Below are 26,115 nucleotides of genomic sequence, written 5' to 3' on the forward strand. Positions count from 1 at the left end.
TGCTGCTATCCAGTGCTTGTAAATAAATATAGGCCTATATATTAATTATATATTTCATTTTGTACCTATTGTATTTTTAGATATTATATATGTTTTGAGAAGTTATTGTCAGGACCTCGGATTTACTGTTTAAAAGAGGTAATTTACACTAATAATTATAGTAATACACTAATTCAATACGTGTGCTATTTTTTTGTGGTGAATATTTTATGGGTTTTGTGCTCAATAGCGAATTTATCAGCTCAATGGACTTATACACTAGCCTGACAAGCCAGACCCACATCAAGATGTTGGGTCTGGGAACTCACCATGGGCAGGGCTCAATCCAAGGGGCGGGATAAACGGTTGTCTTTCAAATTCCCTCTGCACTCAAAGCCAACCAGAGCAACGCTAGTTGATAGATCAAACCTTTGCCGTATCCAGTCGGCAAAACTCCAAACACATCTTCCTTTTTTAAGAATGACTTCAGTGCTTAACTCCAAGTCTTCCAGAGTCGCGGCCAAAGCAAATTCGAAAGACCGCTGTTCGCCAGCAGCAGTAGCCATCATTAGTCCGGCAGCCCAGAGCCTTTTGATCAAACGAAAAGAGTACCAACATTTGAGCACAGGGGCATCCAGGGGATGACCTCTCATATGCAGATATGGATGTCTGCCGGAGCCCCACTGCTGCGTTTGGCCCCTGGGGGCCTCAAAGAGGGCTGGAAAAATGTGGTTGATCAAACATTCAAGTACCATCGTAAACCAGTCTGATATGAACAGTAACGTCTGTTTCAGAGCAGCAGAGAAGCGAAGACATATCAGTGGCACCAGATTTTCATCTGTATGCAAACGTCAATATGGAATGGATTAATCTGCGTTAATTTTTTTAACGCGTTATTTTTTCTCAGATTAATTAATCGAAATTAACGCGTTATTTTGACAGCCCTAATATATATATCATATTAGAGATGTTCCGATACTGGTATCGGAATTGGCTCCGATACTGCCTAAAACGCTGGTATCGGTATCAGGAAGTACTGGAGTTTATGCACCAATCCGATACCACGTAATAAAGCCCTAAAGAAAAGTTTATTTATGTTCTTTTTCCGTTATAACTGACTGTCAAAACTGCATAATAAAAGAAAGTTCTGTGGCATTCATATTTCACAAAGAGTTTAACCTGAGCCAGACAGACAACAAAGATAGAAATATCACATCCATACAGGGATAGTAGTATACAGTTGTTAAAACATAATAAAATATATGACACACTGGTATCGGATCGGTACTCGGTATCGGCCGATACGCAAGTTCAGGTATCGGAATCGGTATCGGGAAGCAAAAAATTGGTATCGGGCAAAATGGTATATGGTAAATTTGTCTGTTTCGCCCGATTGTCGTTGAGAAATCTCAGATTTGATTGTAGTTTTTGCAAGTTCAACATGGATTATAGGTCAAAAGTTGAATGAACGAGTACTGTCCTTTCGATTTCTTACAGGTTGAGTCGTTGTTGACCATAACATGCTAGCATTCTGCTAATGAATGCTGATTGGTCAGTGAAGGACTGATTACGATCGGAGATCCCGCTTGACGAACCAGAATGTCAGAGTGAATATTTCGGCGTGGTCTTTAAAACATTAGCAAACCTCTTTCTAGCACGTGTATTAACAGGGAGAGGCTAACCTGTCAGCTGTGTTGTCGATGCTTCGAGAGAACAAACGAAGCGACTCAGAGCTTGCCGTAAAGCAGTATCCCTGGCCGTATATGTGTATGACGTCATTGACATTTTAAAAGGCTTTTTAGAACAAAAAAGCCACTTTAAAAAGATCTAACACCCAGCAGTGTGTATTTTCTTAGCCTCCCCTTTCGAATGCAACATTCAAATTACTAGACAAAAAATGATATCCTGAGAAAAGTGGATTTTGAGGGGTATAGCTCCATAGAGTCCCATTCATTCTGCACTGGCCTGTGAGCGCCCCCTATATGGAACTCTGGTGGAACTGCAACCAGTTCAGAAGCCGGAAGTAACGAGAGAGTAGAACTTCTTCCCTTATTAGAAATTATTTGGCGATACTTTGCAGGTAGCTCGTGCAACTGCTGCTGCATCACCAGTGTATGCGTAAACCCAACGTTGAAAGAAAAACAGCTTTCTTTAAAGATATTTTGTCTTTACGGCACTTTGTCTCATTTACGTTGTTTTCCAGCAGCACTGCGTACGAGGTAGGCCTACTGTCATGGATGTATTAAGAGAGTTACTGTAGCTCCACTCCACCGTGTTTTGAAAATTACAATACTGTACCTTTTAGGGCATGTTGGTAGACGGCTTTTAAGCACAGTTAATTACACGAATTGATGAATGACATGTTGCCTGCAGTCATGCTGAAAGCCAATCCTCATAACTGCATTATATTTTATGCATTCTCACAGCAGTGATTTACACAATGGACAAAGACACTGTGCTAACTCACACCCTGAAGACAGACGGCATGCCAACACTTCTTGGTGGAGAGCTGCCTGTCAGTGTGATAAACAACAATAAGTACATATCCCCGCTGACTTCTAAAGCTCGGGCAACAGACAGAAATGTAGAAGACGACTTGCCCTCCCTTGATCGTGCAATCCACACCGCTCTGTCTGATGAAATCAGAACTATGACGCTGGTCGGTCCTGAAGGATCAGGTAAAACCACTGTTTTGGAGAAGCTAGTTGTGGGCTGGGCAAAAGGAGAACACCTTCAAAACTTTTCTTATGTTTTCCATTTCCGGTTCAGGGAGTTAAATTCTTTAACTGGGATGTTTTCTTTGGAGACATTAATGCTACACCATCATGGTCATGTCCCTTCTGAGTCCATGCCCCAACTTCTGCAGAAGCCTGAAGATGTGTTGTTTGTGTTTGATGATCTGGATCAGTGCAATCACAGCCTGGACCCCTCCGCCCACGCCCTCTGCTCTGACCCGAGCCAGGCAGCGACGGTGTCCTGTTTAGTGGCCAGCTTGCTTCATGGATCGCTGCTGAAAGGAGCTGCCTTTGTGGTGGCAACCAGGCCGACAAGATGTCTGAAGTTTCTGAGTGGCACCCGGGTGGAGGTGTTGGGGTTTCTGAAGCCACAAAGAGAGGCCTACTTTAAGGGATTCTTTACTGACCCGGCTGCTGCCAACAAAGCACAAATGCACATGGAAAGGACTTTGGGCTTTTATGATATTTGCACCTCCCCAAGATTTTGTTGGACAGTTTGTTCTGTTTACAAGTCTCTGATGGATGCCGGAGCTAAACTTCCTGAAACGTTAACTCAGCTGTATGTAGACATCCTGGTCCACCTGGTTCAGACGCTCTCGCTGAACGAGGCCTGCAACAGAGAATTAGTGTTAGCCCTCGGCAAGATGGCGTCTCATTGCTCCCTTGATCCGCATTCGAGCTGCACCAAAGAGGAAATGGATTCCTTTGGTTTTCAACATTTTCTTACCTCAGTTGGTGTTTTCTTGCAAGTAGATGGTGACCAGTTAGATAGACGTGTCTTCTCCTTCCACTCCCAACTGATGCAGGAGTTCCTCTTGGCCGTGTCTTTCTATTTGGACAGGTCAACGTCTGTGGCGAAGATGTTGGAAAAGCACAAAGGCAATGCAAAGTTTGTAGATATCTTCTTGTCAGGTCTCTCAGAGCCACTTCAGCGCAGACTGCTGGAAACCCTGCTGGGGGAGCTGAATTCTAATCAGATCATGGATTTCAAATGCTGGTTTAAAAGCAGCTCAGAGGCGACACTTAAGGGATGCTACAAAGACGAGCACCACCGCTGCTTCCATCTGCTTCATCAAGCTCAAAATGAGAGCTTGGTAAAAGAAATCATCACCCCGTCGGCACGATTAGGCATCAGTTATGGAGACCTGAGCCTTGAGGACTGTGCAGCTCTGAATTATGTTGTGACTTGCCTTGGTGAGATGGAGCAGTTGAATCTGTATCGTACGAGAAATCTGACGGCGGAACAAGTAGGGATGCTGGTTCCAACTATGAGCATATCATATAAGATAATGTAAAATCCATACATCTAGGCTTCATCATTCATTTAATGTGTACAGTATGTCGATATATGTGAAATCGCTTTGTTGTGTTCCCCAGCTTGTCAAGCAGTTCCTTGAGTCCTGGCGCTGTTTCTCATCTGGCTTCAGCTCTCAGCAGAGGATTCTCCAAGGAGCTGGATCTCTCTCAAACCTACCTCGGAGATGAGAAGTTCAAAGTTCTCTGCTCTGGACTCAGAGACTGCAAGCTGCACACATTAAAGTAAGATTAAAGCTGAATTTATTCTTTTAAATGTGCCTTTATGTTAACAGACATTTCTCAAATGAAAGTGAATAAGTCCTTAATATGTTGCTTTTGATTTGCTAAGACTTGTAGTATGCAACCTGACCGAGGCAATCTGTGGAGATCTGGTGTCTGCCCTGACCTCAGCCACCTCTCAGCTGTGTGTGTTAGACATGAGGGCTAATCAGATCGGGGACCAGGGATTCATAAAACTGTCGAAAGTGCTGCATAGTCCTGTCTGCAAACTACAGGAGCTCCAGTACGTACTTTATATAGGGTAGTATTGTAATACAAGTCTTGTCTTGTTGTCTTGTGTTAGAGCTGTCTTATTTTATTTATTTAAAAGGCTACAACGCTGCGAGTTGACTGGGGCATCCATGGAGGCTTTATCAACAGCTTTGTGTTCTGGCCAATCGGAGCTGAGGAAAGTGGACCTGACACAAAACGTGATTGGTGACAGAGGAGTGGAGGCTTTGTGCAAGTCCCTGCAACACCCACTTTGCAAACTGCAGAGCCTCAAGTAAGTATGGGATGTTCAAAATACCTCATCTCTTAACCTAAATAAATCCAGAATCTGTGTGATAAATCATACTTTTACATTCATGTTTTTCTGCCGTTGCTGACCTTGTGTTTCTATTATTTTAGTGTCTTTGATAGCGAGTTGACGGGTGCATGCTGTCCTTATTTGATGGAGGCCTTGATGTCGGAGCACTGTTCTCTGTCAGAACTGGACCTGTCAGTGAATGATTTGGGCCAGGAGGGGGCGCTGCTGCTCTGCCAAGCCCTCAGCCGACCTGGCTGTCCAATAGAAAAGCTTGGGTAGAGTCACATGTATTAACACACGTCTGACTTTTCAGTACCACCATTCACATATATTTGATGTATATTCTGCTTCACCCTACAGCTTGAAACGATGTGAGTTAACCCAGTCGGTCTTTACGGAGCTGAGTTCAGTGCTGAGAAGTGGCACTTCTCAACTGAAGTCCCTGATTGTAGGTATAAATGCAGTAGGAGACCAAGGGGTTAAACATCTTTGGGATGCTATTGCACATCCAAGCTGTCTGTTGGAGGACCTGGAGTGAGTTGACAAAATTATTTCAAAAAACACTCCTTGTATTTTTTTACTACTACATTGCAGTGAGCCCTACATAAAAATCTGCCTCTCTTTTACGGTAGTGTTGAGATGACCGGTTTGACGGACGCCTGCGTTATGGACTTGTGTGCTGCTGTAAGAGCCAGTAAGACTTTGAAGAGCCTGGAAATGAGAAACAACTCACTGACTAACGCCTCTGTCCCAGCCCTCATCCAGGTCATGCAGGACAGCCACAACATGCAAGAGATAAAGTAAGCCTCATTCAATTCAGTTAATTATAAACTATCTTGAGCCGGTGTACTTTACATGAAGTTTCAAAGCACAAGATTTAAACTTGCTCTAACTACTATTACTAATATCTATTACTACTTTTGTCTCTTTCAGCCTGAAGTACAACGACTTCTGTGAAGAAGTTTTCAACATGTTGAACGAGTGTGATAAAATAAGATACTGAAGATGTCCATCTATTGCACGGCGGACTGCTGGAAGATCACATACAGTGCTTATTATTTGAGCTAAAACGATTAGTGGATACATTTTTCATAAACAGAAAAATAACTTAAAATAAGTATTTTGATTATAAATAGTTTGTCATATTTTAAGGAAAAATGGCATTGGGGCACATTCACTAATTTCAGTTCCAATATAAAACGTGAAATTTTATTTAGCTTTTCTTGGTCTTATGTCAAAGTAAATGTAATATCTTTAGGTTTGGACTGTTGGTCTGACAAAACAAGAAATATGATAAATCCAACATAAGGAAATTTTTTCCCCCCCCCCCCCTTCTATTGTGACATTTTCTAGATCAAACAATTAATCACAAAAATATTCGGCAGATTGATCAATAATTAAAATCTTGCAGCCCTACTGGCCATTCCTGGCCCAGCAAAATGCTGAAAAATGTATTCATGCTTTCATTTAAGGTAGATTACACTATTGCAACGCACTTCCAAAAAAAGTCAATTGAGAGGCTGCTCATCCTTATCCAGAACTCTGCTGCTAGACTGATAACAAAAACAAAGGAGAGAACACATCACTCCAGTCTTAGCTACACTGCAGTGGCTCCCTGTATCCTCTAGAATTGATTTTGTATACTTGTATACAAAGCTCTTAGCGTACTACATCACAGATTCCCTTATGTTCCTTCACAAGCCCTTAGATCACACGTCACAAACTCCGTATATCAATTTAGGTTCACAAATTTTGGCCCGCCTAGTTGTGCGCCAAACCAAAAAGACATGAAACTTTTCAAACTGCAGTTACATGAGACTCAAAGCAGAATTTTGGCAGATTTGGTGACGGAGAAATTCCCACAGAACCATAGAGTTTGCATATTCATGTTTTGAAACAGGTTGTTGTGAGTTAGGCTGTTTGTAGCCTACTTTTAAAAATGTAATCGTTTTGCTTGATTTTCTTAAATTCTATGATGGCTTAAGATTTTTTTTGCTGACATTTTTAGGGCTTTATGTGGACTAAATATGAGACATGCAAAAATATGACTTTTTCAATTACATAAAAGCACCTCAATAAACGTAACGTGTCTGGCCCTTGATGCAATTCTCATTTTACAGTGAGGGTCTTAGTGAAATGGAGTTCGACACCCCTGCCTCAGATGATCTACTGCTAGTTTTATAGAAACCCCACGAATAAAAACTGGAACAGCATTCCCAAAAATATGAGGCAGACTCTGTTCAGTTTTTAAACGGTACTAAAAAGGCCCCATCTAGCCTTTTTCTAGTACCACTTCTCACAATGTGTGTGCTTTACATTGAGTCTCACATGCCGTTTTTTCAAATGGCATTTTTTGCCTTTAAATGTCTATTAGCTGATCTTTTAAATGGCTTGCTCTCTGCAACGATAACACTTAATGTATTCTGTTTAATTAGTGCGTTTACACTACATGTAGTGTATGAAAGGTGCTCAGGATACAAAAAAATGTTTTTCACTAATACTGCTACTCATACATTCACACAAAAATCCTACATATTCACTATATGGTACAATAATGTTTTATTAAGAAATCTTTGGCATTATAAGAGATGTTTAGCTTACAACAGTAAGCTATATTTTCAGTAAGGCAGAGATTTGTTTTCCAGCTGTAAATATATTACCAATTTCACAAATAAAATGTATTTACATGTAGACTGTGACAAAAGCAGTGTTTATGCTTTGTTTACACACACACACACACACACACACACACACACACACACTTCTACTAAGCATAAAGCAGGTGTAAACCTCACACAGTGTAAACTTGACTCAGTAAGACAGTGCCAAGACTGTATGCCCAACATGGAGTTCCCCTGTATCCAAGTCCACTCTCCATTTGAACGTGTCAGCAAATCTTTCTGCATGAAAACATTTATGTCTTTTCAGGAGGTCAAAGTGACAAGGTGGGTCACGCAGGCACGCAGCAGGTGAGTAAAAGCCACACTGAAAGTAAACATCCGCTCATGGTACTCAGTGGTCATGAGTTTCTCCATTAAGGTTACCAGTGTGACTGCTGTCCTTTGGTTTTAGGGTCTGACTGGGATTTTTACTGGAACTGGAGTAAATCTCCTCGTCCGAACTGCTCTCGATGTCACTGCGGTCGTCTTTTGCCACCTGTACAATGAAACAAAATAGTGAGGAAAATAAAAACAAGGCTAAAAGAGTGTAGAGCCATGCTAGCAGCTCGTGAGCAGGTTAACATGCCTACAATAACAATGGTAACATCCTGATGCAGGTAATGTTAACCAGTCACCATTTTAGTGTAGCATGTTTGCATGATAATATTTTCTAATTAGCACTAAACAAAGTACAGCTGAGGCTGATGGGAATGTCAGTTTTACAGGTATTTAATTATGAACCAAATATTGGACAAAAATTAAAATTGACCCGATTATAGTGCGAAATGAAAGACAATTTACCCTAACGGGAACATGAACGTCTACCAAATTAAAAAAGGGATATTTCACTGCTGGAAAGCTGCTAGAAATTGCTGCCTTGTAGACCGAGAAAAGCCATAAAATGTGTTTTTGGCTCGTGGATGAAAGACAACAACTCCCAGAATGCACTTGCTTCGCTTCCTTACGAGGCCACTCCCAAGCCACGCCTATCAGTTACAGAGGGCAGTAAAGTCAAGTGGGTTTTATAGTCATTTCAACCATATACACTGTATATAGTGAAAAAAAACAATGTTTCACCGTGGCTCAAGTGGTGTTAAACATTTAAAATATATAAAAAGGACAAAAACGACAGACATTTAGTGCACACATTATAGACTATACATACGTAAAGTGCAATTACTACTTAAAGTAGAGCATTTAAGACAAGGGACAGGACAGACAACAAAAGACAGGGCATAAGTAGACTTGTAACAGAGCACTGATTGTTGTAAGTTAGGTTCACCGTGAGGTGAAGGTAGAATATAAGAACTTTCTTGAGATTTGCGTGGTTGAAATCACCAGCAACAATAAATAGTCCATCCGGACGTGCGCTTTGGAGCTCACTGATAGCTCCGTAAAGTTCAGCTAACGCATTGGTAGCATTAGCGCTTGGTGGGATGTAAACACAGAGTATAAACACAGCCATATATTTGCGTGAAATGTAGACTGGTCGGCATTTAACAGTCACAAACTCCACCAGCGGTGAACAGTAGTTGGATACAAGCCCCAGTCTGTGTTAACATATACAGCCCACCTCCACGAGTCTTACCCTACAGAGCAGCATCTATATCTGCTCGGAAGCCTAGCAGGCCTGGTAGCTGGATAGCGGAGTTCGGTACACTGTTGTTCAGCCATGTTTCCACAAAAACAAAAACACAGCAGTCTCGCTGAAGTTGGATGTAGTCCAGTCTGTTGTCTAATGAGCGGACATTTGCAAGCAGGATGGATGGGACAGGTGGCCGGCTAGCGTTAGCTTTCCACCTAGCTCGAAAGTCTGCGCTCGTTCCGCGTTTCTGCTTTCTCGCACACCGCTTTTGATGTCCCCTTCCCCGGCTAGTGGTCTGCTAGCAGGCGAAGCTCGCGTAGTGTGTCGAGTATTCCGTCTGTAATAAAGTTTCCTGCATATTCTCCAATCTGTACCAATGTGTCCCGGTGGTACACATGTGCGGTAGTTTGAATGCACATAATTGCAAAGTTGCTGCTGAAAAAGTCTTTGCCAGACAAACCTTTTATTTCTACTGCAACAGCTGCTCCATCCGCCTCTTGTTCCTCCATCATCCGCAACTGTTCCTCGCTGTATAGCGGCACGTACAGGTAGCCACGAGCATCGGATTTGCACACCAGATCTTCAAAATCCCCTTCTGCCATATCATCTTCAAAACTACTTTCCGCCATCGTGGTTAGCCTACTAAAGTATGAATTAATTACTCAGCTTTCTCCACAGAGCAATAGCCTGTTAGCTTTGCTTCAAGATGGCTGACACTATTTTGAAATTCTGGGAGTGATGGGCGGGTTGAAAACATGCGGAACTAGCTGGCTGTACTCGGGCCAAAAATGCCTCCTATGATGCTAAATAACGATTTTTGCGTCATCAGAGGCTTTTTTCCAGACACACAATACAGAGATATCTCGTCTCAGGGTGATATGAGGGAAGGAAGCACGGTCATTCGAAAATACGGGTTTACACTGATACAAAGCTTAATGTTAATCTGTGAAGTATCCCTTTTAAATTAAATAATTAAATAAATAATTAATTTAAATAAATTTTAAATCTATCCAACAATTGTCAAGACATTTTCCTAAAAAGCATTAGAGAAAATGTCAGAGGATCACCAAAGTCAGTAATAGTAAAATGGGACCATGAATTTCATGGCAATCCAACCAATAGTTGTTGTTTTCAGTCCGGACCAAAGGAGTAGACCAACTCACCGACATTGCAAACCATAAAACCGCTACTGGCATGAGTAAAACCTGTTCTACACACAGCAGAGAGTCAGACTAACCTTTCCCTTGAATATGGCTTTGATAGCAATGCGAGCGATGAGGTAGAACCAGATGACGTGAAGAGTCTGCAGCACCAACAGCAACCCATTGAGCAACCACCAGGCCTGGTATGGCCCAACGATCTCCCAGCTCTCAACCAGGACACTGTAAACAACCCTGCAACAAATACACACATACAGAGGTTACTGCAGCAAAGGGCATCGGACTGGGGGGGGGGGGGGGGACTGAGTACCCAGGGCCCTCATGTGAGGAGGGCCCAAAAAGATGCTAGAATGAATAGCTGTGGATGCGGCGAGGAGCCCATAGAAAATGCCTTTCTACAGGGCCTAGAATTTTGTGCTACGCCCCTGACTGCAGCTCTCATTATTTTAGTTCATTAAGACACTTATTTAGTGTAGAAATAGAAATAGTTACACATGTGACAAGTAGGCAAACATATGCAATTTGATTTGTAAATAACATCTCATTTGACTCACCAGAAAGGATAGATGACAAGTCGAGTGCAGAAAAAGCTTATGCTGAAGACCACAAAGAGGCAATCACATAGCCTCTGGTACTTGGCATAGTTGGCCAGTTTGGCAGCCTTGGGGAATAAATAAGGATTTAATAATTCACAGTATTAAAATATAAAACCATCTCCGGTAATGACATCTTGTCACTGAAATGCTTGTGAAAGATGTTTTTTCTTCTTCTTTCAGACAGGTAGTACAAGAAACTTACTTGTTCTACTACATTTCAGTAGTATCTTATTGAAATGCTAATAACAGATGTGTTTGTTTTGTCAGACAGGTAATACAAGTAGTTCAAAGCACGGCAGTAGCAATTGCATGCTCATGTTGCCAGCTGTGTTTGCCCTACAATGTGTGGCTTTGCTGAACCCACTCAAGTTTGCTTCTTGGAACAACTGCTGTAAGACTTTTTTTTTAAATCTTCATCACTGAGTCCTTTACCTCGAGGAAGATGTCGGATGCATCATGGACACACATGACCAAAGTGCCAACTCTTAGCATGTTGTTGGCATAGGAGAATGTGATGAGGAATATGGTGGCCAGATGGTGGACAAGCATCATGATAAAATCCTGTCATCAGTGAAATGAAGAGAGAACGCAGAAAAAGAGAAAACGGGTAAATACAATGCTCAAGCTACCTGCACTGTAAGTTTACAAGTACGTAAACACAGCTGCAGCTAATGAGAACAATTAGATGAAGTTATAGAAGCCTGTCTTTGTAATAACACATTTTATTTATATATTGCATTTTATTTGTATAGTGCTTTAAAAAGAAGTACTCAAAGTCACAAGTACATTCATCAAAAGGCTGTCAGCTTAGTCATGACACCAACTGAAAGATGTGTAAATACCAGGATGACATGCTAATGTAACGCTACAATAGGAAGCATTGTAAATCTGTGTGGCCCTGTAGCATTTCATTGTCTTACCTGTTCTGCAAAACTACACTGGTGACATTAAATTAAGTGCAACATGAAAAGCTGTCCAAACAGATGCAAAGGGTGTGACGTTTTCAGAAGGGCTATATTAAGATGCAGCACAATACAGTAGTATTAAGTTAAGCTGTTGTTGACTCACCTTACGTTTAATGTCTATGAACTGGGAAAACATCAGAGACCAATAGAAAGAAAGCTCAGCTGCATAGTGGTTGAACTGTCCAGGACTCAGAGGCTTTTGGGGGAGTGAAACAAAAACACCTTTAACAAATGTGTAGGCTCTCTGGCCTGCCAACAATATGCTGCTGGGCAGCTGAATATGATGATTATGCAGTTAATAAAAAACTATTAACCTGAAAAGGGTAGTTGTACCAACACTGTCTGGTGTCCCACATCCAAGGCGACTGACATAAACAGATAAAATGTGCATATGATTAGAACAAAAACATAGTCGGCTTTTATACCTTTCAATAAAAGCTAAAGCTTTGCAAAAGCAATCAGTATGCTAATTCAACTCACCACCCACAAATGTCGAATGCCATAGATGAAAATCCCCAGGTAAAATGTAAATCGCCACCTGAGATAAAAGAATAGAACAATGTAACTTGTTCTTCTTGAAAAAAAGTCTACTGTCATGCTAACACCTCAATGAGGTGTTAATGTTGAGATATTTCACAGAATAAGTTAAAATGTTGACTTGTTGGTGGCACTAGAGGTAAAGCCAGGGGGTCACCACAGTCATTTGGATTCATCATGAATGTCTAGAATACATTTAATGGCAATGAATGCACACCACACAGCAGTTTAGTAGGAACATACATGCTCTCACAGAACTTTTTCTGCATATTGGGCCTGTCTTGGTTTCGACGGACCCGAAACCATCTCTGTATTTTCCGTTCATCCCAGTCCAGCTGCTTGGAGAGTCCCTCCAGTTGCCTCGTGTCAGGACACTAAAGATGGGGAAAAATAGAAATGACTCCCAAGTCTCTACTTGTGAAAAACACAATACCAGTAGGTGAGACTGTCACACTGCTTGAATTATTTACTGAACACGCCATTGTGCCTGGGGTGGTGTAGGCCAGTGCAGTAACTTTAGTAATCCAGTGTGCAGAGGAACATTTAAATGGACTACAGCACAAGTATAGGCCTTATGTACCGTTTTGGACTGAAACACCTTCTCCAGGACAGCATTAGGCTGAGCTTGCCGAGGCACTCCCGCCTGAATCTGAAGTATGTGGGCACAGGGCTTGGCCACTAGCCTGTATACACACAGACAGAGGCAAAAAAAGAGAGAGAGGGTGGGGGCAGAGAGGGGTACACAGAGATGGTGAGGTATTAAGAGAGACATATAGAGACAAGGAGAGAGTCAGAGGGATACACACGTTGTACAGACTTTAGGAACAGGTAAACCATTAGCTAAGATTGGCTAAGGGCTTCCTTGATTGACTTGAACTGTCAAGTTAGCAGTTTGCTCACAAAGTTATGTTTGACTTTAACTTTGAAGGGAGGAAAGTACAATAGAGCCTATAAGAGACACAGGCAAGCGTTAGGAGGAATCCTGGGGAATGTAGCACCTAGTCTAAACAGAGCATGATGACCTCTGTCATGTGAGGGTAGACCGTGATGGGAGGGTTCCTTCTAACCAGAGCACTGATGTGTGTCACAAGACCATCTGAGTTGACCAGTGTTAATGTTCAAACAAAAAAATATATTTTACAATCTCACAACACACCACTTGTCTGTAATAGTTTTCCCAACGTGGAAAAAGACTGAATGAATAGATGTACAGACTGGGCTTTAGGCTTGCCCTTTCATTGGTGATTTTACTCCAAAAGGGCCACATGCATAACCCCTAATTTAGCTGAACGTTGCTGTACAACATTTTGACTTTCTGTGCTACAAGGTTTGGACTGAGGAAGACTAATATGTACAGCACAGACCGGTTTCAAAAGCCCCCAACCCAGACTCAGTTCCCAGGGATCACAAAAGGAATTAAATTGCATGATAGTTGTATGCCATTTATTTTGAGGTTTTTTTTTAAACTATCCTTGGAAAACTATCTTGCTGAGCAAGGTAAACTGTTTCAAGCCAGTGTAATATTTTCATGTGTCATCGCCTCAAAGGAATGCTACTATAAGAGGCTAAGGCAAAACCAACAAGGAGAAGAATAGCCTACTTAGGCTATCTTTTTTTAAAGAGGTTTGCCTAATTTCAAAACAACTGCGTTGTGATAGCAACAGCTCAGGATTTTTGTCAAAGCATGTAGAGAGTTGGTTTTCTCTATTTCCCTGCTAATTTGCATGCATAAAGAATGATTCATATGTTGTTTTTTGTTTTCCTCCCCTTTATGAGCAAAAGTTGCCACATAGGCTGAAAACCGTGCACTCGCACAGAGCACGCACTCAATGAAGAACCTCAATAAAAAACAACAGCAAACAAGGACAGGGGTATAGTTTACCTTTCAAAAAGCAATCTTAGTAGAAAAACTACGACAGCCAGAGGTAGGGCGTATAATATATGTCTTATTCGGGGATACTCCGCACCAGTTGGTGGTCGCTCCAGGTCCGCCCATGTAACATTTTCGGGAAGCCAAAACCTCTCACTCCAAATCCAGTCTGAGATAGAGGAAGTCATCGGGGAACAGAAAAATAGTCGCGGTCAACAGTAACGTTACAAGGTAAACCAAAAACAGTGAAAATTACTTGTCGAGCATCTGGTGGCTTAGGTTAACTAGCTCAAAACCTTTACAGTGATGTTTCCACCTCCCCCTGGCTGTTACACTATGAGAGTATCACTTCTGGTTTACTTTTGAGTACGGACCGCTAGCTTGACACGTAAATCGAAAGGCAACACCCACCACTGATTAGGCAACTTTCAATGATGTTTTTCACTTGAATGATGCACATACATATTTCATAGGTTGTGGGACTTTGAGAGTTGAGACTGTCTCTTCAACATTACATTGAACCTGAAAAGTTGGAGTATGTTGGGGATTTAAAGTCAGCTAACTAACATTAGCTTATGTCAACTGAAACCTAGCCAATTTGCAATTAACGTCATAATTAGTTAACGTTATAGCCAATTAAAGCTAACGTTAGCTACCCTAACCATATTTTGGAGTTGTTTGACGGTAGGCTAGCTAATTAACGGCAGTTGAGATACTTGTTGACGTCTTTAGCCGCATTTAACTCTGTAACTTTATATTAAGTAGACCTACATTTTAAGACAATTCGGGTAACAATCAAAACTAGCTATCAGTTAGCTGCATCCTGTAAAATCAAGCCAATTTGTTATGTGAAGGACTAAACTGACACAAATTAGACCACGGACCCCCATCTGATAGGATTTTAGCTTTTAGTTGTTTTATTATGGAAAGTTTAAACAAAGGAAATAGGATACAACCAGTTGCCAGTTTACAGTAAGGTTCACCTAGCTAAAAATAATGCTGTCTAATCAAGAGCCCTGCAATAAAACCAAGACCTTCCTTTATAAAGGTTATAATTCTCCAATATTATTATAAAATTGAATCAACATCTCTCTAAAACAGTTTCAATAGAACCTGAACATATAACCTTATGGGGTGCCTTATGATATCAACAACATCAAGACAGGTTTAGAGCTGAGATAACGAGCTGTTTTTTTATTGCATTTGGTATGAGTCCAGGGTGCTATTAACTGTGGTGAGCATATAGGACAAAACTTTTGGAATTTGGCATAGGCCTATGTGGATCTTGTGTGAAGGCAGTATATACTTTAGATCATATTGATTCTATGGGCTACCATACATTTTAGTCATAAAGTAGTTTTGCTGCAGAGCTATATGTTGACAGAGTTGGGTGGATCTTCCACCTATAAAACTGGATTATGTGGATTTACCCTTCACTTGTCTGTGTAGAGAAAACGTATTTCTTGTTCTTTAAGAGTCCCCTTAACTGAAGATAGATAGACTATTTAGGGTTCTCTAGTGTAAAATAACACCCTTGTGGAATGCCAAGATTCTGTTTGTAAAAAAAAAAGTAAAAGGTTGGAATGGTTGATTATTGACTGAAAATATGTCAATGATTTGCAGCTTTTTATCACAAACCTTTCCTTTTATAACTATCTTGCCCAACCAACCAAATATGAAGTCATACAGCAAAATTCAAACTCATTAAGAGACCTGTCCCTGTTTTATTTTATTTTTTTACCAAATTCATAGGATCTTACGTTTCACTCTGAGTCCCAAGATAACCCCTTATGCCTAGGTTTCTAGGGCCATAATCAGCCATTATCGCGTCCAACAATTGATTATCTCTTTAAATGTATGGTTTATGTGTAGCTGCAAGCAAATAGCTGCAAACCATAGAGGTAGCTTCTTAGTTTCCTCATTAAACTAGTAGGTTATTAGCGTTATGGACTGTCAGCTGTATTTAGACTTTTGCAGCTACCTGGATGACAGTCTCCTCTAAACACTGACTATTGGCTGTAACGCTTGAATGTGGGTGTGGCCATTCCCAGTCAAACCCACCAAAAGAAACCCTTATCTAAGCCATTTTTGACTCGCAAAACTTAGACTCAAAACCTTTTGACTTGCAAGTAAAACTTTTCACTCACAAACCAAACTTTTTCTCTCACAAGCCAAACTTTTTTGTGATGCAAAAAAGACAAACTTGGTTTTTGATTTGTAGTGAGAGAAATATGCTCTTAAACCTTTTTGTTTTGCTTGTGTTATAAAGAAACAAAAATAACCATACAAAATGGTTGTATTTAGTCTCTTAAGGTGTGTTTTGTGTGTAACATGAATTCAACATATCAGAGTGTCATGCCCTAAGTATGCACTGATCCTGCAAAACAATTGACATGAGAGATGTGGTCATATTTGCACCATTGAGCCTGTGGCATTAGTATTACAATGATAATGCATAATATCACCATCAATGATATGGAATTGTACAGCGTTAAATAAGAAGGTGAACTGAAGTTAGCCTACAACAGTACATCTTTTTTTCACAGGATTCAGACTCACTGAAACTCAAGTTAGCATGCTTGTGTATGATGAACTGAATTAAGTACAAAAAAATCTTAAACAAAATAATGTGAATGTCCTCCAACCATGACCCCCTCCTTTCTTGAAACCTGCATCACACTGTCTGTGTGTGGACTTCATACATTATTCAAGGATTTGTTAATGTGACATGATAAGTTATGAAAGCTTTTTGACCAGAGGGAAACATTTATTTGCTTAGATAGAAGTGATATAGTAGAAGGAGTCTTAAATATAAGATTATTAAATATAGAAGGATGTCTAAATATCATGCTTTTCAATTTAGGCCACTGCTTTCTTATATTTTGATTTCACCTCAGCCTCACAAACATTTCAAAGCATGCTGAAGAGCCTATACTGATGTATTTTATAGGCCAATACAATGCAAATTAGCTAAACAATACACACAGTTTGTGTCTGTAATAGTCACAGAACAACTTCACCCTTCAGGATGACATGTAGATCTAACCCTAAAAAACAGTGACCTACAAGGAAAAACAATAGAGGAGGACATACAGGACACACACTCTCACACTGGCCTTGTTTATTCTGTGTCATCTTGTAGATTTTCACATCAGTACCAACTGGTCAGAGAGCAGCTCGGCTCTCTGAACAAAACCTCTCTGTCAGTATGCAGCTGCAGCTTCCGACATGCCCTTCTTGGATGCATGACCTAGTGTGGAGGGGCTGGGGTACTTCAGCCACAAAATAGGGGGGTCGTGTTTTTGAGGACATCGATCTGACTTACCTCTAGCGTAGATTTGTAACCACACTTGAGGTATTTGCTCACTTATTTCAAGCATTTCTTTGTCTTCACTGGCTTCAGTCCAACAATAGCAGGGAGGTCTGGTACACTGTGATTAGTCATCCCCTTGGTGTACCCCCCCCCCCCTCTCCTCACTGCTTGGACTGGTCCATTTCGCATCTGAAAAAATCTGATAGTTGGAGAAGAGTTCTTCATGCCAGGGACTGCTGTAGCCTCAGCACATAGAGTACTGTAGCTCCTGGATCACCTAAGGTAATATTTCCTGCTATGTTTTCTTCTTAACCTTATTAGTACTAATGCTGTGACCTATTCCTCCAAGGAAATTTCTCAGCACCTATGCTGCTGCCTCTTTCAAAAGTACGTATGTGTTCATAGATGAGCATGCATTTTTTTCTGTTTACCTTTTTAAATAATAATCAAATCCTTGCCCAAAACAACAACAACCATAGTCTTAATAATCCAGTTAAGATATTTATTTTAAATGTATCCTATTTGTCAACACTGCCTTTTGATTCAGCTTTAATATCTATTTGTTTGTTGACATATATATATTTATTTATTTTTTATTTTTTTTACAGATAAGCAAATGGATGAGAAAGAGCTGAGTGATCCCCTGAATAACGTATCGCTCATTAAAGGTAACCCAGCTGTATTCTTTTGTGAATGACTTGGCTGTTTTGCTATTTAAATGGCTCTCACCTGACACAGCATATCATATCAAAACTGACGATGTGAAGAGAGAAAAAAGCCTGAGTCACAGTCAAGAAGAGTGTCTGTGCCTATAAGGGCAATTGGTTGGCTTTAGAGCTTAGAGTGCTGTAGATGGCCTTGTTTTAGAGGCTGATTTCTCTGGTGTCAACAGCTTATTAGAACATGGAGCCTCATTGCACATAGGGCATATCAGCTGACTGTGTGTTAGTGCCATTTAGAGTGACCTAATAAAAGAGATTGCAATGATGTGCAATACCAAGAACATAAAAATCAACGGGGACCTTTATGAGAAAATGTGCACGCTTTTAGTAAGCGAATCAATTTTGCATGATGAATGAATTTGTAATGCTACACTGCACAGTATGTAGGCAGTACAAAGCAAACAGTGTCTTCACGACAACAGCATCTCAGTCTCTTCAAAATGATAAGGATATTTCTCATTTCTATAGTCAGTAAAGTGATATTGCTCCTGGCAGTTTAATCAGCAGGTTTATGGAGACTCGCTGAATACTGTAGACATTTAGTAGCGAGCAGTGCTAACTCTGCGATTCCGTTTAAGAGCGCTGTCACATTCATTGAGAAGGAAACCGACAGAGGGGAAAGATAGACCATGATGGCTTTAGCCTTCAGCACTTGAGCTAAAAAAAGACTTTCTCCTACATTTTTTCCCCTGTCGTCACTTGAGGCAGTGTGATGCTCAATATCCCCTAACTAGTCAGAGAGGTATTTTTACACACAATAATGTGGGAGCGCTAATCCCATTATTTGTCAGGTGTTAGTCTGTGACACTAAGACATAATGGCTATAATAACTAATGTTACTAAAGACAACATGTTGGACACCCTTATCTGAAATGCTCTCTTCATCTCATGCTCTCCAGATGACATTCATCTTTCACACAAACCCTATGTATAGGAAGCCCACTCACATTCTGACTCTCCCTCATACATATGCATGCATGCATGAGGGAACACACAACCTCATACACACATGCTGGACAGAGCACTGCCCGCCCATCCTTTGTCTGGCACACAGCACGGTGGTCATGTGCCTGAGTCAGAGGGTGCCACCAGCCTCCAGCAGTCGCTTCATACCCTTTCATTTTATATATTTATTTTATCAATGCATCTGGTAGCACTATTAACAACTAACGTGTGTGTATTTGACTGTATTGACTTGATTTGTACAGTATGTTTAAGCAGCCGTGCATGCCAGACACAATGAAATCACAGTTTTCACGACAAATGCAGCATTTCAAGGCAGCCTCAGTCCACTAATGTGTCCATTTATGGTGCACATGCTTGACCTGTCCTGACTCTTGTTTTTGCCTCTGCCAAATGTTCAGTCTGAGATGAGGTCATCTCTTTTCATAGCCATGGTAGATTAGGGGATCAAGATATTCACTGGGAATTGCAAAGCCCAACTATTTGTGGTGCTTGTTTCCACCTCTAGGAAACACAACAGACCCTTGACAACGTTGGCTATTTCATTCCCTTTGTGTATTGTTTACAGTCATTTTCCGTTAACAAGCAATGTAGATGTGCCAGAGAGTTGTTTGTTGCCCGGTTAATGGACAATTTGGAATGATAGCTTGGATTAAAAAAAATGCAGATAATGCAGTTGTGTCTATTTCTGGGTTAGCAATTAATTTATGTAATAGTCCCATTTTAATATCTTGGGAAATCAATAGTATGTCAGCCCTGGTTAAATATTTGGGACTGAAGCAGAATTAATATGGTGGAACTTTGAGTTATCCTTCTATTTTTATAGAAGTGAATTGCCATCATTACTGCCTGATGTATCATCAGGGTTTAAACTTAGATAATGGAAGATAAGAAGCTCTATCCTTACAGCTAGATACTTTCATGTTAGGAGAAACGATCTTCTAATCTGGATAATAATTCTGTTCTGTATTTCATTATCAGATGATCTGACCAGGTCAAATATGGGGTCCTCTGGAGACTCAGAGAAAATGATCCAGCACTTGAACGATGAACTTCGAGAAGCCCAGGAGCTAGCTAATACTGAGAAACACAAATGCATGGAGCTACAGGGTAAAAATACAAATCTTTGACGTTAGATACACACGATTTACTTACAATAATAATAAATGTAATCATATTTTGTAGGTATCCTGCAGGAAGAGAGAAAAGAAAATAAGCAACAAGCTGATGAATCTGCAAAACAGATCAAACATCTTCAAGGTACATCTTTGCGTTTGTGGATTGAAACGTTTTGTCTATCTAAAAATGTCAACATTACTAATCTAAACGCTGACCATGGTCCGGACAGGCCAGCTGCGGCAGCTCCAAGATGAAGCGGGCATTCTCAGAGAGCAGATAGATGTCTCTTCCGGTTCACATGATGAGCTACAAAGTGCACGTGACGAGGTGAAGGCGCTGAAACGTGCCCTGGAGGCAGCCACTGCTGAGCGGGACCATGACGTTGCCACTATCCAGACCAACCTGGCAGCCGTCTCGAACGATCTGGAAAAATGGCGTCAGACTGCCAACAAATATGAGCGTGAGATTGACAATCTACAGCGTGACCTTCAACAACAGAGCAAGCAGTGGCAGAAAACTGCAGAAATACAAGGTACCACATTGTAAAAATATGATGATAATAGCCAGTAAAAAAAGAAACTGTATGTATCTGACACAGTAATGACGTATGGCTCTTTTGTTTCAAGCATTAAGAGACTCAAATGTACACTAGTCTATCCAAGCACACAGAAAATATTTTTGCTATGAATTCCCTAACTTAATCTGTAAGCTAATTAAGAAATGCTGCTCAAAAAAAAAAAAAAAACTTTTTTTATTGTCACAGCCAGTGAGCTGCAGTCAATGCAGGCGGAGTGTAATGGGCTTCAGAAGGAGTGTTCTGTCCTGCGAGCTGAAAAACAAGACACCCTAAATAAGCACCAGAAGGAAAGGAGTGCTCTGCAAAATGAGTGTGCTTCCCTCAGGGCTGAGAAGGAGGAACTCCTCAAGGCTCACCAGAAAGACAAGGGCAACCTGCAGAGTGACTGTGCAGCTCTGCGCTCTGAGAAAGAGGCAATGCTGCAGAGACAGCAGCAACTGGAGAAGGACCTCGCCAGGTCAGTGCACTGAGCTACATCACCAAGGGCTCATCTTCACCCCCAGCGTTATGCGTCCTCTGTCTTATTTGCATGACTCTGCTCCAACGTGTTGTGCTACACGGTATACCACACACTACTCTTTGTGTAATCCTTCACCTATTGAACTTAGTGTTGTTTTGTTTCTGGTAGTTCGCGTGCCCAGAATGCTGAGCTGAGCAACAGCCTCAAAGCCCTAGAGGGATCCCAGCAGGAGTTGGAGAAGAGGCTGGCAGCCCTGCAGCTCCAGCACCAGCAGGATAGCACCAAGCTGCAAACCCAACTGGATGAAGCTGACAGCCACAGCAAGGCTCTGCAGATAGAGGTTTGTTCTCTAAACTAAAAAGACCAGCAAATCAACTAAAGTGGCAACCATACTTCTAGGCTCAAACCTGAGTTGCCATTCAGTCCGTTTTCCATCCTGCGACTGATGTAACAGAGAGAGTTCCATTGTAACCAGTGCAGCTGTCTACATTGGCTGCACTGGTTACTGCCCCAAGTGCCCAAAGGCTTCAAGTCTATTTATTGTCCACTTATACAAACAAGTAAATTATTGTGTATTGATCTATGAGATATGTCAAACAGTCCCAATAGCACAACAGCACCATGGCAGAATAGATCCAGTGGGAATACTGTCAGGAGGACTGCAGCTGCTGCTGGTGTGCTGCTGACGTGCTGCTTTACACAGCCAATGTTTACTAGGTGTTACAGTATTTATGAAATGTCCTACATGCACACTCAACAAGGGGTAGGAGTTTTCACAAATAAAATCACACAGAACCATAAAATGAAATGAAACACAACATCAAGAATCTAGTATGCATAACTAGTATGTTTTAATACTATGCTATCCCTCCAAGTTCATCACGCTTTATGTTTTGAAGTAAGGATTTTATGTTCACATGAAACATACCAAATCTAAAAATGTCACTATTTGGTCTATATGCCTAACAGTAAGGCTACATTATGTTTCCCTGAAAATTTTGCCCAGTTAGGACTGATCTTTTATTTTTAAGACAACTGATAAACAGGCCCTGAACCCATCACCTACTGTGGTTTTCACTGATAGTTACCTAGCCCAGGACACAAGGCAAAAAAAAACACCAGAATTTCAAGTAAAGTGAGACCTCTTTTTGCAGCTCTTCCTCTCCCCTCTCTGTCTGCATGTGTAGAACAGCCAATAAGAATGCTCTCTCTCCCTCTGAAATATCTATCTGTGATAGGGCAAAGTCTCCCGTCCCGGCAAGATCTTCTAAAGCCTGACAACAGAGCCAAGCGGAGGTGTAGCAGTCTAGATTTTAGTGATCGGCAAAATTCTACTTTTCAATGTACTGAATCACTGGGATCAGTTTAAAGATTCATAAAAAAGATTTGTTCACCAAATCATTCTTGCTTGACCAGAGCTTTGACTGTAGTACGTAGTCACTGAACTGAACCACGTCTTAACGTACAGTCTATGATTTGAACGTTGAGTTTAGCTCAACCAAAGAGGTTATAATAAACCCAGAATTGAACGGATCTTTTCAGAAAGTGATTCAGTTCGTTCACCCAAGGGACCCAAGACTCATTTGCGAACGACATAACACCACTAGACCACTTGAATAACAATATGCTGAAAGGTTTAATGGAATTTTGCCCAATGAGGACAAAAACATACTGCCCACCACAACTTTAATGGCTTCCTCTAATGCCTTGTAGAAACTACTACTACTGGGTCTAAAAAAAAAAACTGTCTTAAAGTGAGAGTGAAACTCCAACCTTCTTTCTCCAAACAAAAGGTTGTGCAATGTAAAGTATTCTACAGTCTGAACAGCTCTCAGGTTGCTTGCTGTTGGCAGTGGCACACTGCTGGATGTTCCCAGTCAGGTTTAGCAGGCTAGATGGGAATGCGTCTGCCACTGCTGTGACACTCAGACAGGAGGGACACTGTTGAATAGCAAAAAGCAGAGATGAAGTCATCCTTAATGTGGTGTGGCTCTTTTAGTCACTGAATGGAAATTGGAAACCGAGTGCTCTCACAGTGGCATTTGCTTGTCCTGTAAAGCCCTTAGAGAACAAAGCATGTGAAAAACTGTCCCCAACCTAAATTAATCACTGATACTCACATCAACAACCTTTGGCCCCAGCATGCTCCCTGATTAGCCAAATGTATCCTGAACATATATTTAAGTGAAAGTAATTTGTCTTGTGATTAAGTTAAAAAATAATGATTTGTTTTATGCAGTATGAGGAGGCTAAGACAGAGCTGTCAGACCTAAAGGACAAATATGAGAAGACTGAGCAGGAAAAACAGTTGCTTACAGATGAGTTTGAGGAGTGCAAAGCCAACATGAAGGAATTACAGGAGAAAGAGACAAAGGTGAGTGCTGGTCTGTCATACACTAACAAAATCATATATAATTGTTTGACAAATAATATATTGAGAGGTGCATAAAGTGTAGAAATAACGATCTGCCATTAAGTTAAAAATCAGACCCATAGCTTTGCATAAGAAGCAAACATCTTCAGTTGTTTTGGTTTTAGAAGCATGAGCTTTGCTTCAGACTTTAGCAACATTTGTTTTATTTCGTGAAATATCTCCAGGCATAACAATAATCTTTTTTTAAGATTCACAATATATATATATATATATATATATATATATATATATATATATATATATATGTATATGTATATATATGTATGTGTATATATATATATATATATATATATATATATATATATATATATATGTGTATGTATATATATATATATATATATATATATATATATATATATATGTGTATGTATATATATATATATATATATGTTTTTATCTAAGCAGTGCACCTTCTCCCCTGTAATCATCCGCTGTTACTGTTGCTGTTAGACATTGACAGCCGTGTATGACTAAGATTTGTGTAAACACCAATTACAAACACAGACTACTGACTGAGAGGTTTATTAATAAAGCTACGCCCAACTAAATTATGTCTCGTTGCAGTTGATTACTGTAATATCCCTTCCCTTCTGTAGACATCCCTATTGCTGCCTGTTCAAGCCATAGTCATCGGCCTTATCCTGGCTTTGCTGTATTGGTGCTTCGGCGCATTGTGGTAGTAAGGTACACGTTACTCCTGTCAAATCGGCCTACATCTTTCATTTTCATCAGTGTCTTTTAGATCATTGCATGACTTAATCCGATTTTCCTCATTCCCCAGAATGCCTTCCTCGGGGGAAACTCCAAAAATCCGTCGTCTCAGAAACTCTAACCTCTCTTATCATGCAGTTCCAACATCTGACATCTGTTTGTCCTGTCTGGATGGCTAATGCTTAACAAGTGTTTCTCTTAGTTGGTTTGGATGGGCTTATCTTTATCTGAAAGAGCTGTTTTTAACTCACCTTCTCTGTGTACTGCATTGGTTTCATCTGCAAGCTCCTTCTGTCAAAGCTTTGGCCATCCTATGATGATGAGGAGGTTTCATGTGGTGATGCTCATATTTCCATTTCTGTGTCACCGCTTGTTTCAGAAACCGTGGGTGATCTGGGGGCCTGTGGCTGCTGTGGTTCTAACAGCTGTGACTGCTGCCGTGCTCTTCAGGACCTGAGGGCAACGTGCTCTCACACACACACACTCACACACACGCACACACACACACACACACACACACACACACACCGGTGTGAATCCATATTTGTCATCAGCTTCTTCTGTTCTGAAATTGAAAAACTTGCCCCCTTATCATATCTGCACTATTAATTAGGAGGGCTCCTACTTAACACTGTTTAATTTTTAAGATGCTCTATTTTAGATGACAGAATTGTTAATAAAAGAATGTCAGTTTTGTGTGCAAATGAATACGTTTGTATTATTACTTAAAGGAAACCTAATTGGGTCGTTTTTTTTTTTGTCATGACTTTCATGACTTATAGGATTATCCATTAATGAATGTAAAGATATGCTGCACACTTAATTAGTAAAAAGAAATATAATGATGATGATATTTTAGATGGATCACCTGAAGTATGAACTTACCTAAATGTAACACATCTCTGTAACTGTCAGAATAATAAATATTGTCACAGTAATTCAGCCCCTAATTGAGTGCATGATGACTGCCCTAGATACATAACAATATCACTGCTAAGATAGTATCTCTTATCAATATCGATGCAAAAATTATGTGATTTTTCAGGACATGTTTGGACACTTCTGAGCAACCTGAACAAGGCATTTAAGCAGAGTCTTTCTGTTTAGCATTCCGGGGGGAAAAATGTTTTTAATTTATGATGATTGAAGTGAAACGGCCACAATTGAAATATGTAAAGTTGTACAGTAAGTAGTCAACTCCTGTGTGACTGCTTGCCTCTGCTTTCCATTTAAGTTACAGTTGCTATAGACCATAAAGTTTCTGCACCAGCTACTGTTCATCATATTACTTTATCAGCCACTCTGATTCAGTATTGCACAGCATTGTTGTGCCAATTAAAACACATACAAGGTTAAGTTAGGTACAACAGACATTTTTATTGATGATTGCAATCAACCGCAGACTGTACATTGTTTACCAAAGGGAATTCAGCAGTATATAACATGACACAATATAATTTAAATGCATGCTAATTAGTATATTGTATCCCACGCTACCAGTAGCCACCAAAAGAAGCTGGCATACTTCAAATATCATGAACACTAACACTAATCCTAACTTGTAGAAAAACCCAAAACAGAATTTACTCGTGGTTGTATATTTGCATGCTATATGATTATGCCTC

At 40.5% G+C, this 26,115-nt stretch overlaps 3 protein-coding genes across 11 annotated transcripts; 2 read left to right on the top strand and 1 right to left on the bottom strand.

Annotated features, from left to right (window-relative positions):
- The first annotated feature begins 1,917 nt into the window (after positions 1 to 1,917).
- LOC144521030 (NACHT, LRR and PYD domains-containing protein 12) lies at positions 1,918 to 7,870 on the top strand. Of its 4 annotated transcripts, none has more exons than XM_078255242.1 (9): positions 1,918 to 2,198; positions 2,406 to 4,005; positions 4,092 to 4,253; positions 4,360 to 4,533; positions 4,621 to 4,794; positions 4,920 to 5,093; positions 5,179 to 5,352; positions 5,451 to 5,618; positions 5,752 to 7,870. In XM_078255242.1, exons 2-9 carry the CDS (start codon positions 2,420 to 2,422, stop codon positions 5,819 to 5,821), a joined length of 2,682 nt encoding a protein of 893 aa, XP_078111368.1. In that variant the 5' UTR covers positions 1,918 to 2,198; positions 2,406 to 2,419; the 3' UTR covers positions 5,822 to 7,870. The 4 variants fall into 4 exon arrangements, with proteins under 4 accessions (XP_078111368.1, XP_078111371.1, XP_078111369.1 ...); XM_078255245.1 differs by having other exon boundaries at positions 2,409 to 4,005; XM_078255246.1 differs by lacking the exon at positions 1,918 to 2,198 and having other exon boundaries at positions 2,568 to 2,657; positions 2,749 to 4,005.
- On the bottom strand, positions 7,547 to 14,379 carry LOC144521034 (ceramide synthase 5-like). Its single transcript, XM_078255254.1, has 10 exons — positions 14,204 to 14,379; positions 12,902 to 13,004; positions 12,565 to 12,695; positions 12,265 to 12,322; positions 12,099 to 12,149; positions 11,888 to 11,980; positions 11,252 to 11,380; positions 10,778 to 10,884; positions 10,301 to 10,457; positions 7,547 to 7,974 (listed from the first exon to the last, which is right to left on the bottom strand). The coding sequence occupies exons 1-10, from the start codon at positions 14,377 to 14,379 to the stop codon at positions 7,831 to 7,833; spliced, it is 1,149 nt and encodes a 382-aa protein (XP_078111380.1). The 3' UTR covers positions 7,547 to 7,830.
- Positions 14,332 to 25,432, top strand: slmapb (sarcolemma associated protein b). Of its 6 annotated transcripts, none has more exons than XM_078255250.1 (11): positions 14,332 to 14,422; positions 17,854 to 17,891; positions 18,113 to 18,172; positions 20,171 to 20,299; positions 20,375 to 20,449; positions 20,538 to 20,840; positions 21,072 to 21,342; positions 21,514 to 21,685; positions 23,585 to 23,719; positions 24,376 to 24,463; positions 24,870 to 25,432. In XM_078255250.1, the coding sequence occupies exons 3-10, from the start codon at positions 18,121 to 18,123 to the stop codon at positions 24,457 to 24,459; spliced, it is 1,221 nt and encodes a 406-aa protein (XP_078111376.1). In that variant the 5' UTR covers positions 14,332 to 14,422; positions 17,854 to 17,891; positions 18,113 to 18,120; the 3' UTR covers positions 24,460 to 24,463; positions 24,870 to 25,432. The 6 variants fall into 6 exon arrangements, 4 of the variants coding, with proteins under 4 accessions (XP_078111376.1, XP_078111375.1, XP_078111377.1 ...); XR_013502278.1 differs by lacking the exon at positions 17,854 to 17,891 and adding an exon at positions 17,595 to 17,786 and having other exon boundaries at positions 14,334 to 14,422; positions 24,344 to 24,463; XR_013502279.1 differs by lacking the exons at positions 17,854 to 17,891; positions 24,870 to 25,432 and adding exons at positions 17,595 to 17,786; positions 24,561 to 24,863 and having other exon boundaries at positions 14,334 to 14,422; positions 24,344 to 24,463.
- Positions 25,433 to 26,115: the final 683 nt, after the last annotated feature.

This window comes from Sander vitreus, chromosome 7 (assembly GCF_031162955.1).
Source record: "Sander vitreus isolate 19-12246 chromosome 7, sanVit1, whole genome shotgun sequence".
NCBI classification, from domain to species: Eukaryota; Metazoa; Chordata; class Actinopteri; order Perciformes; family Percidae; genus Sander; species Sander vitreus.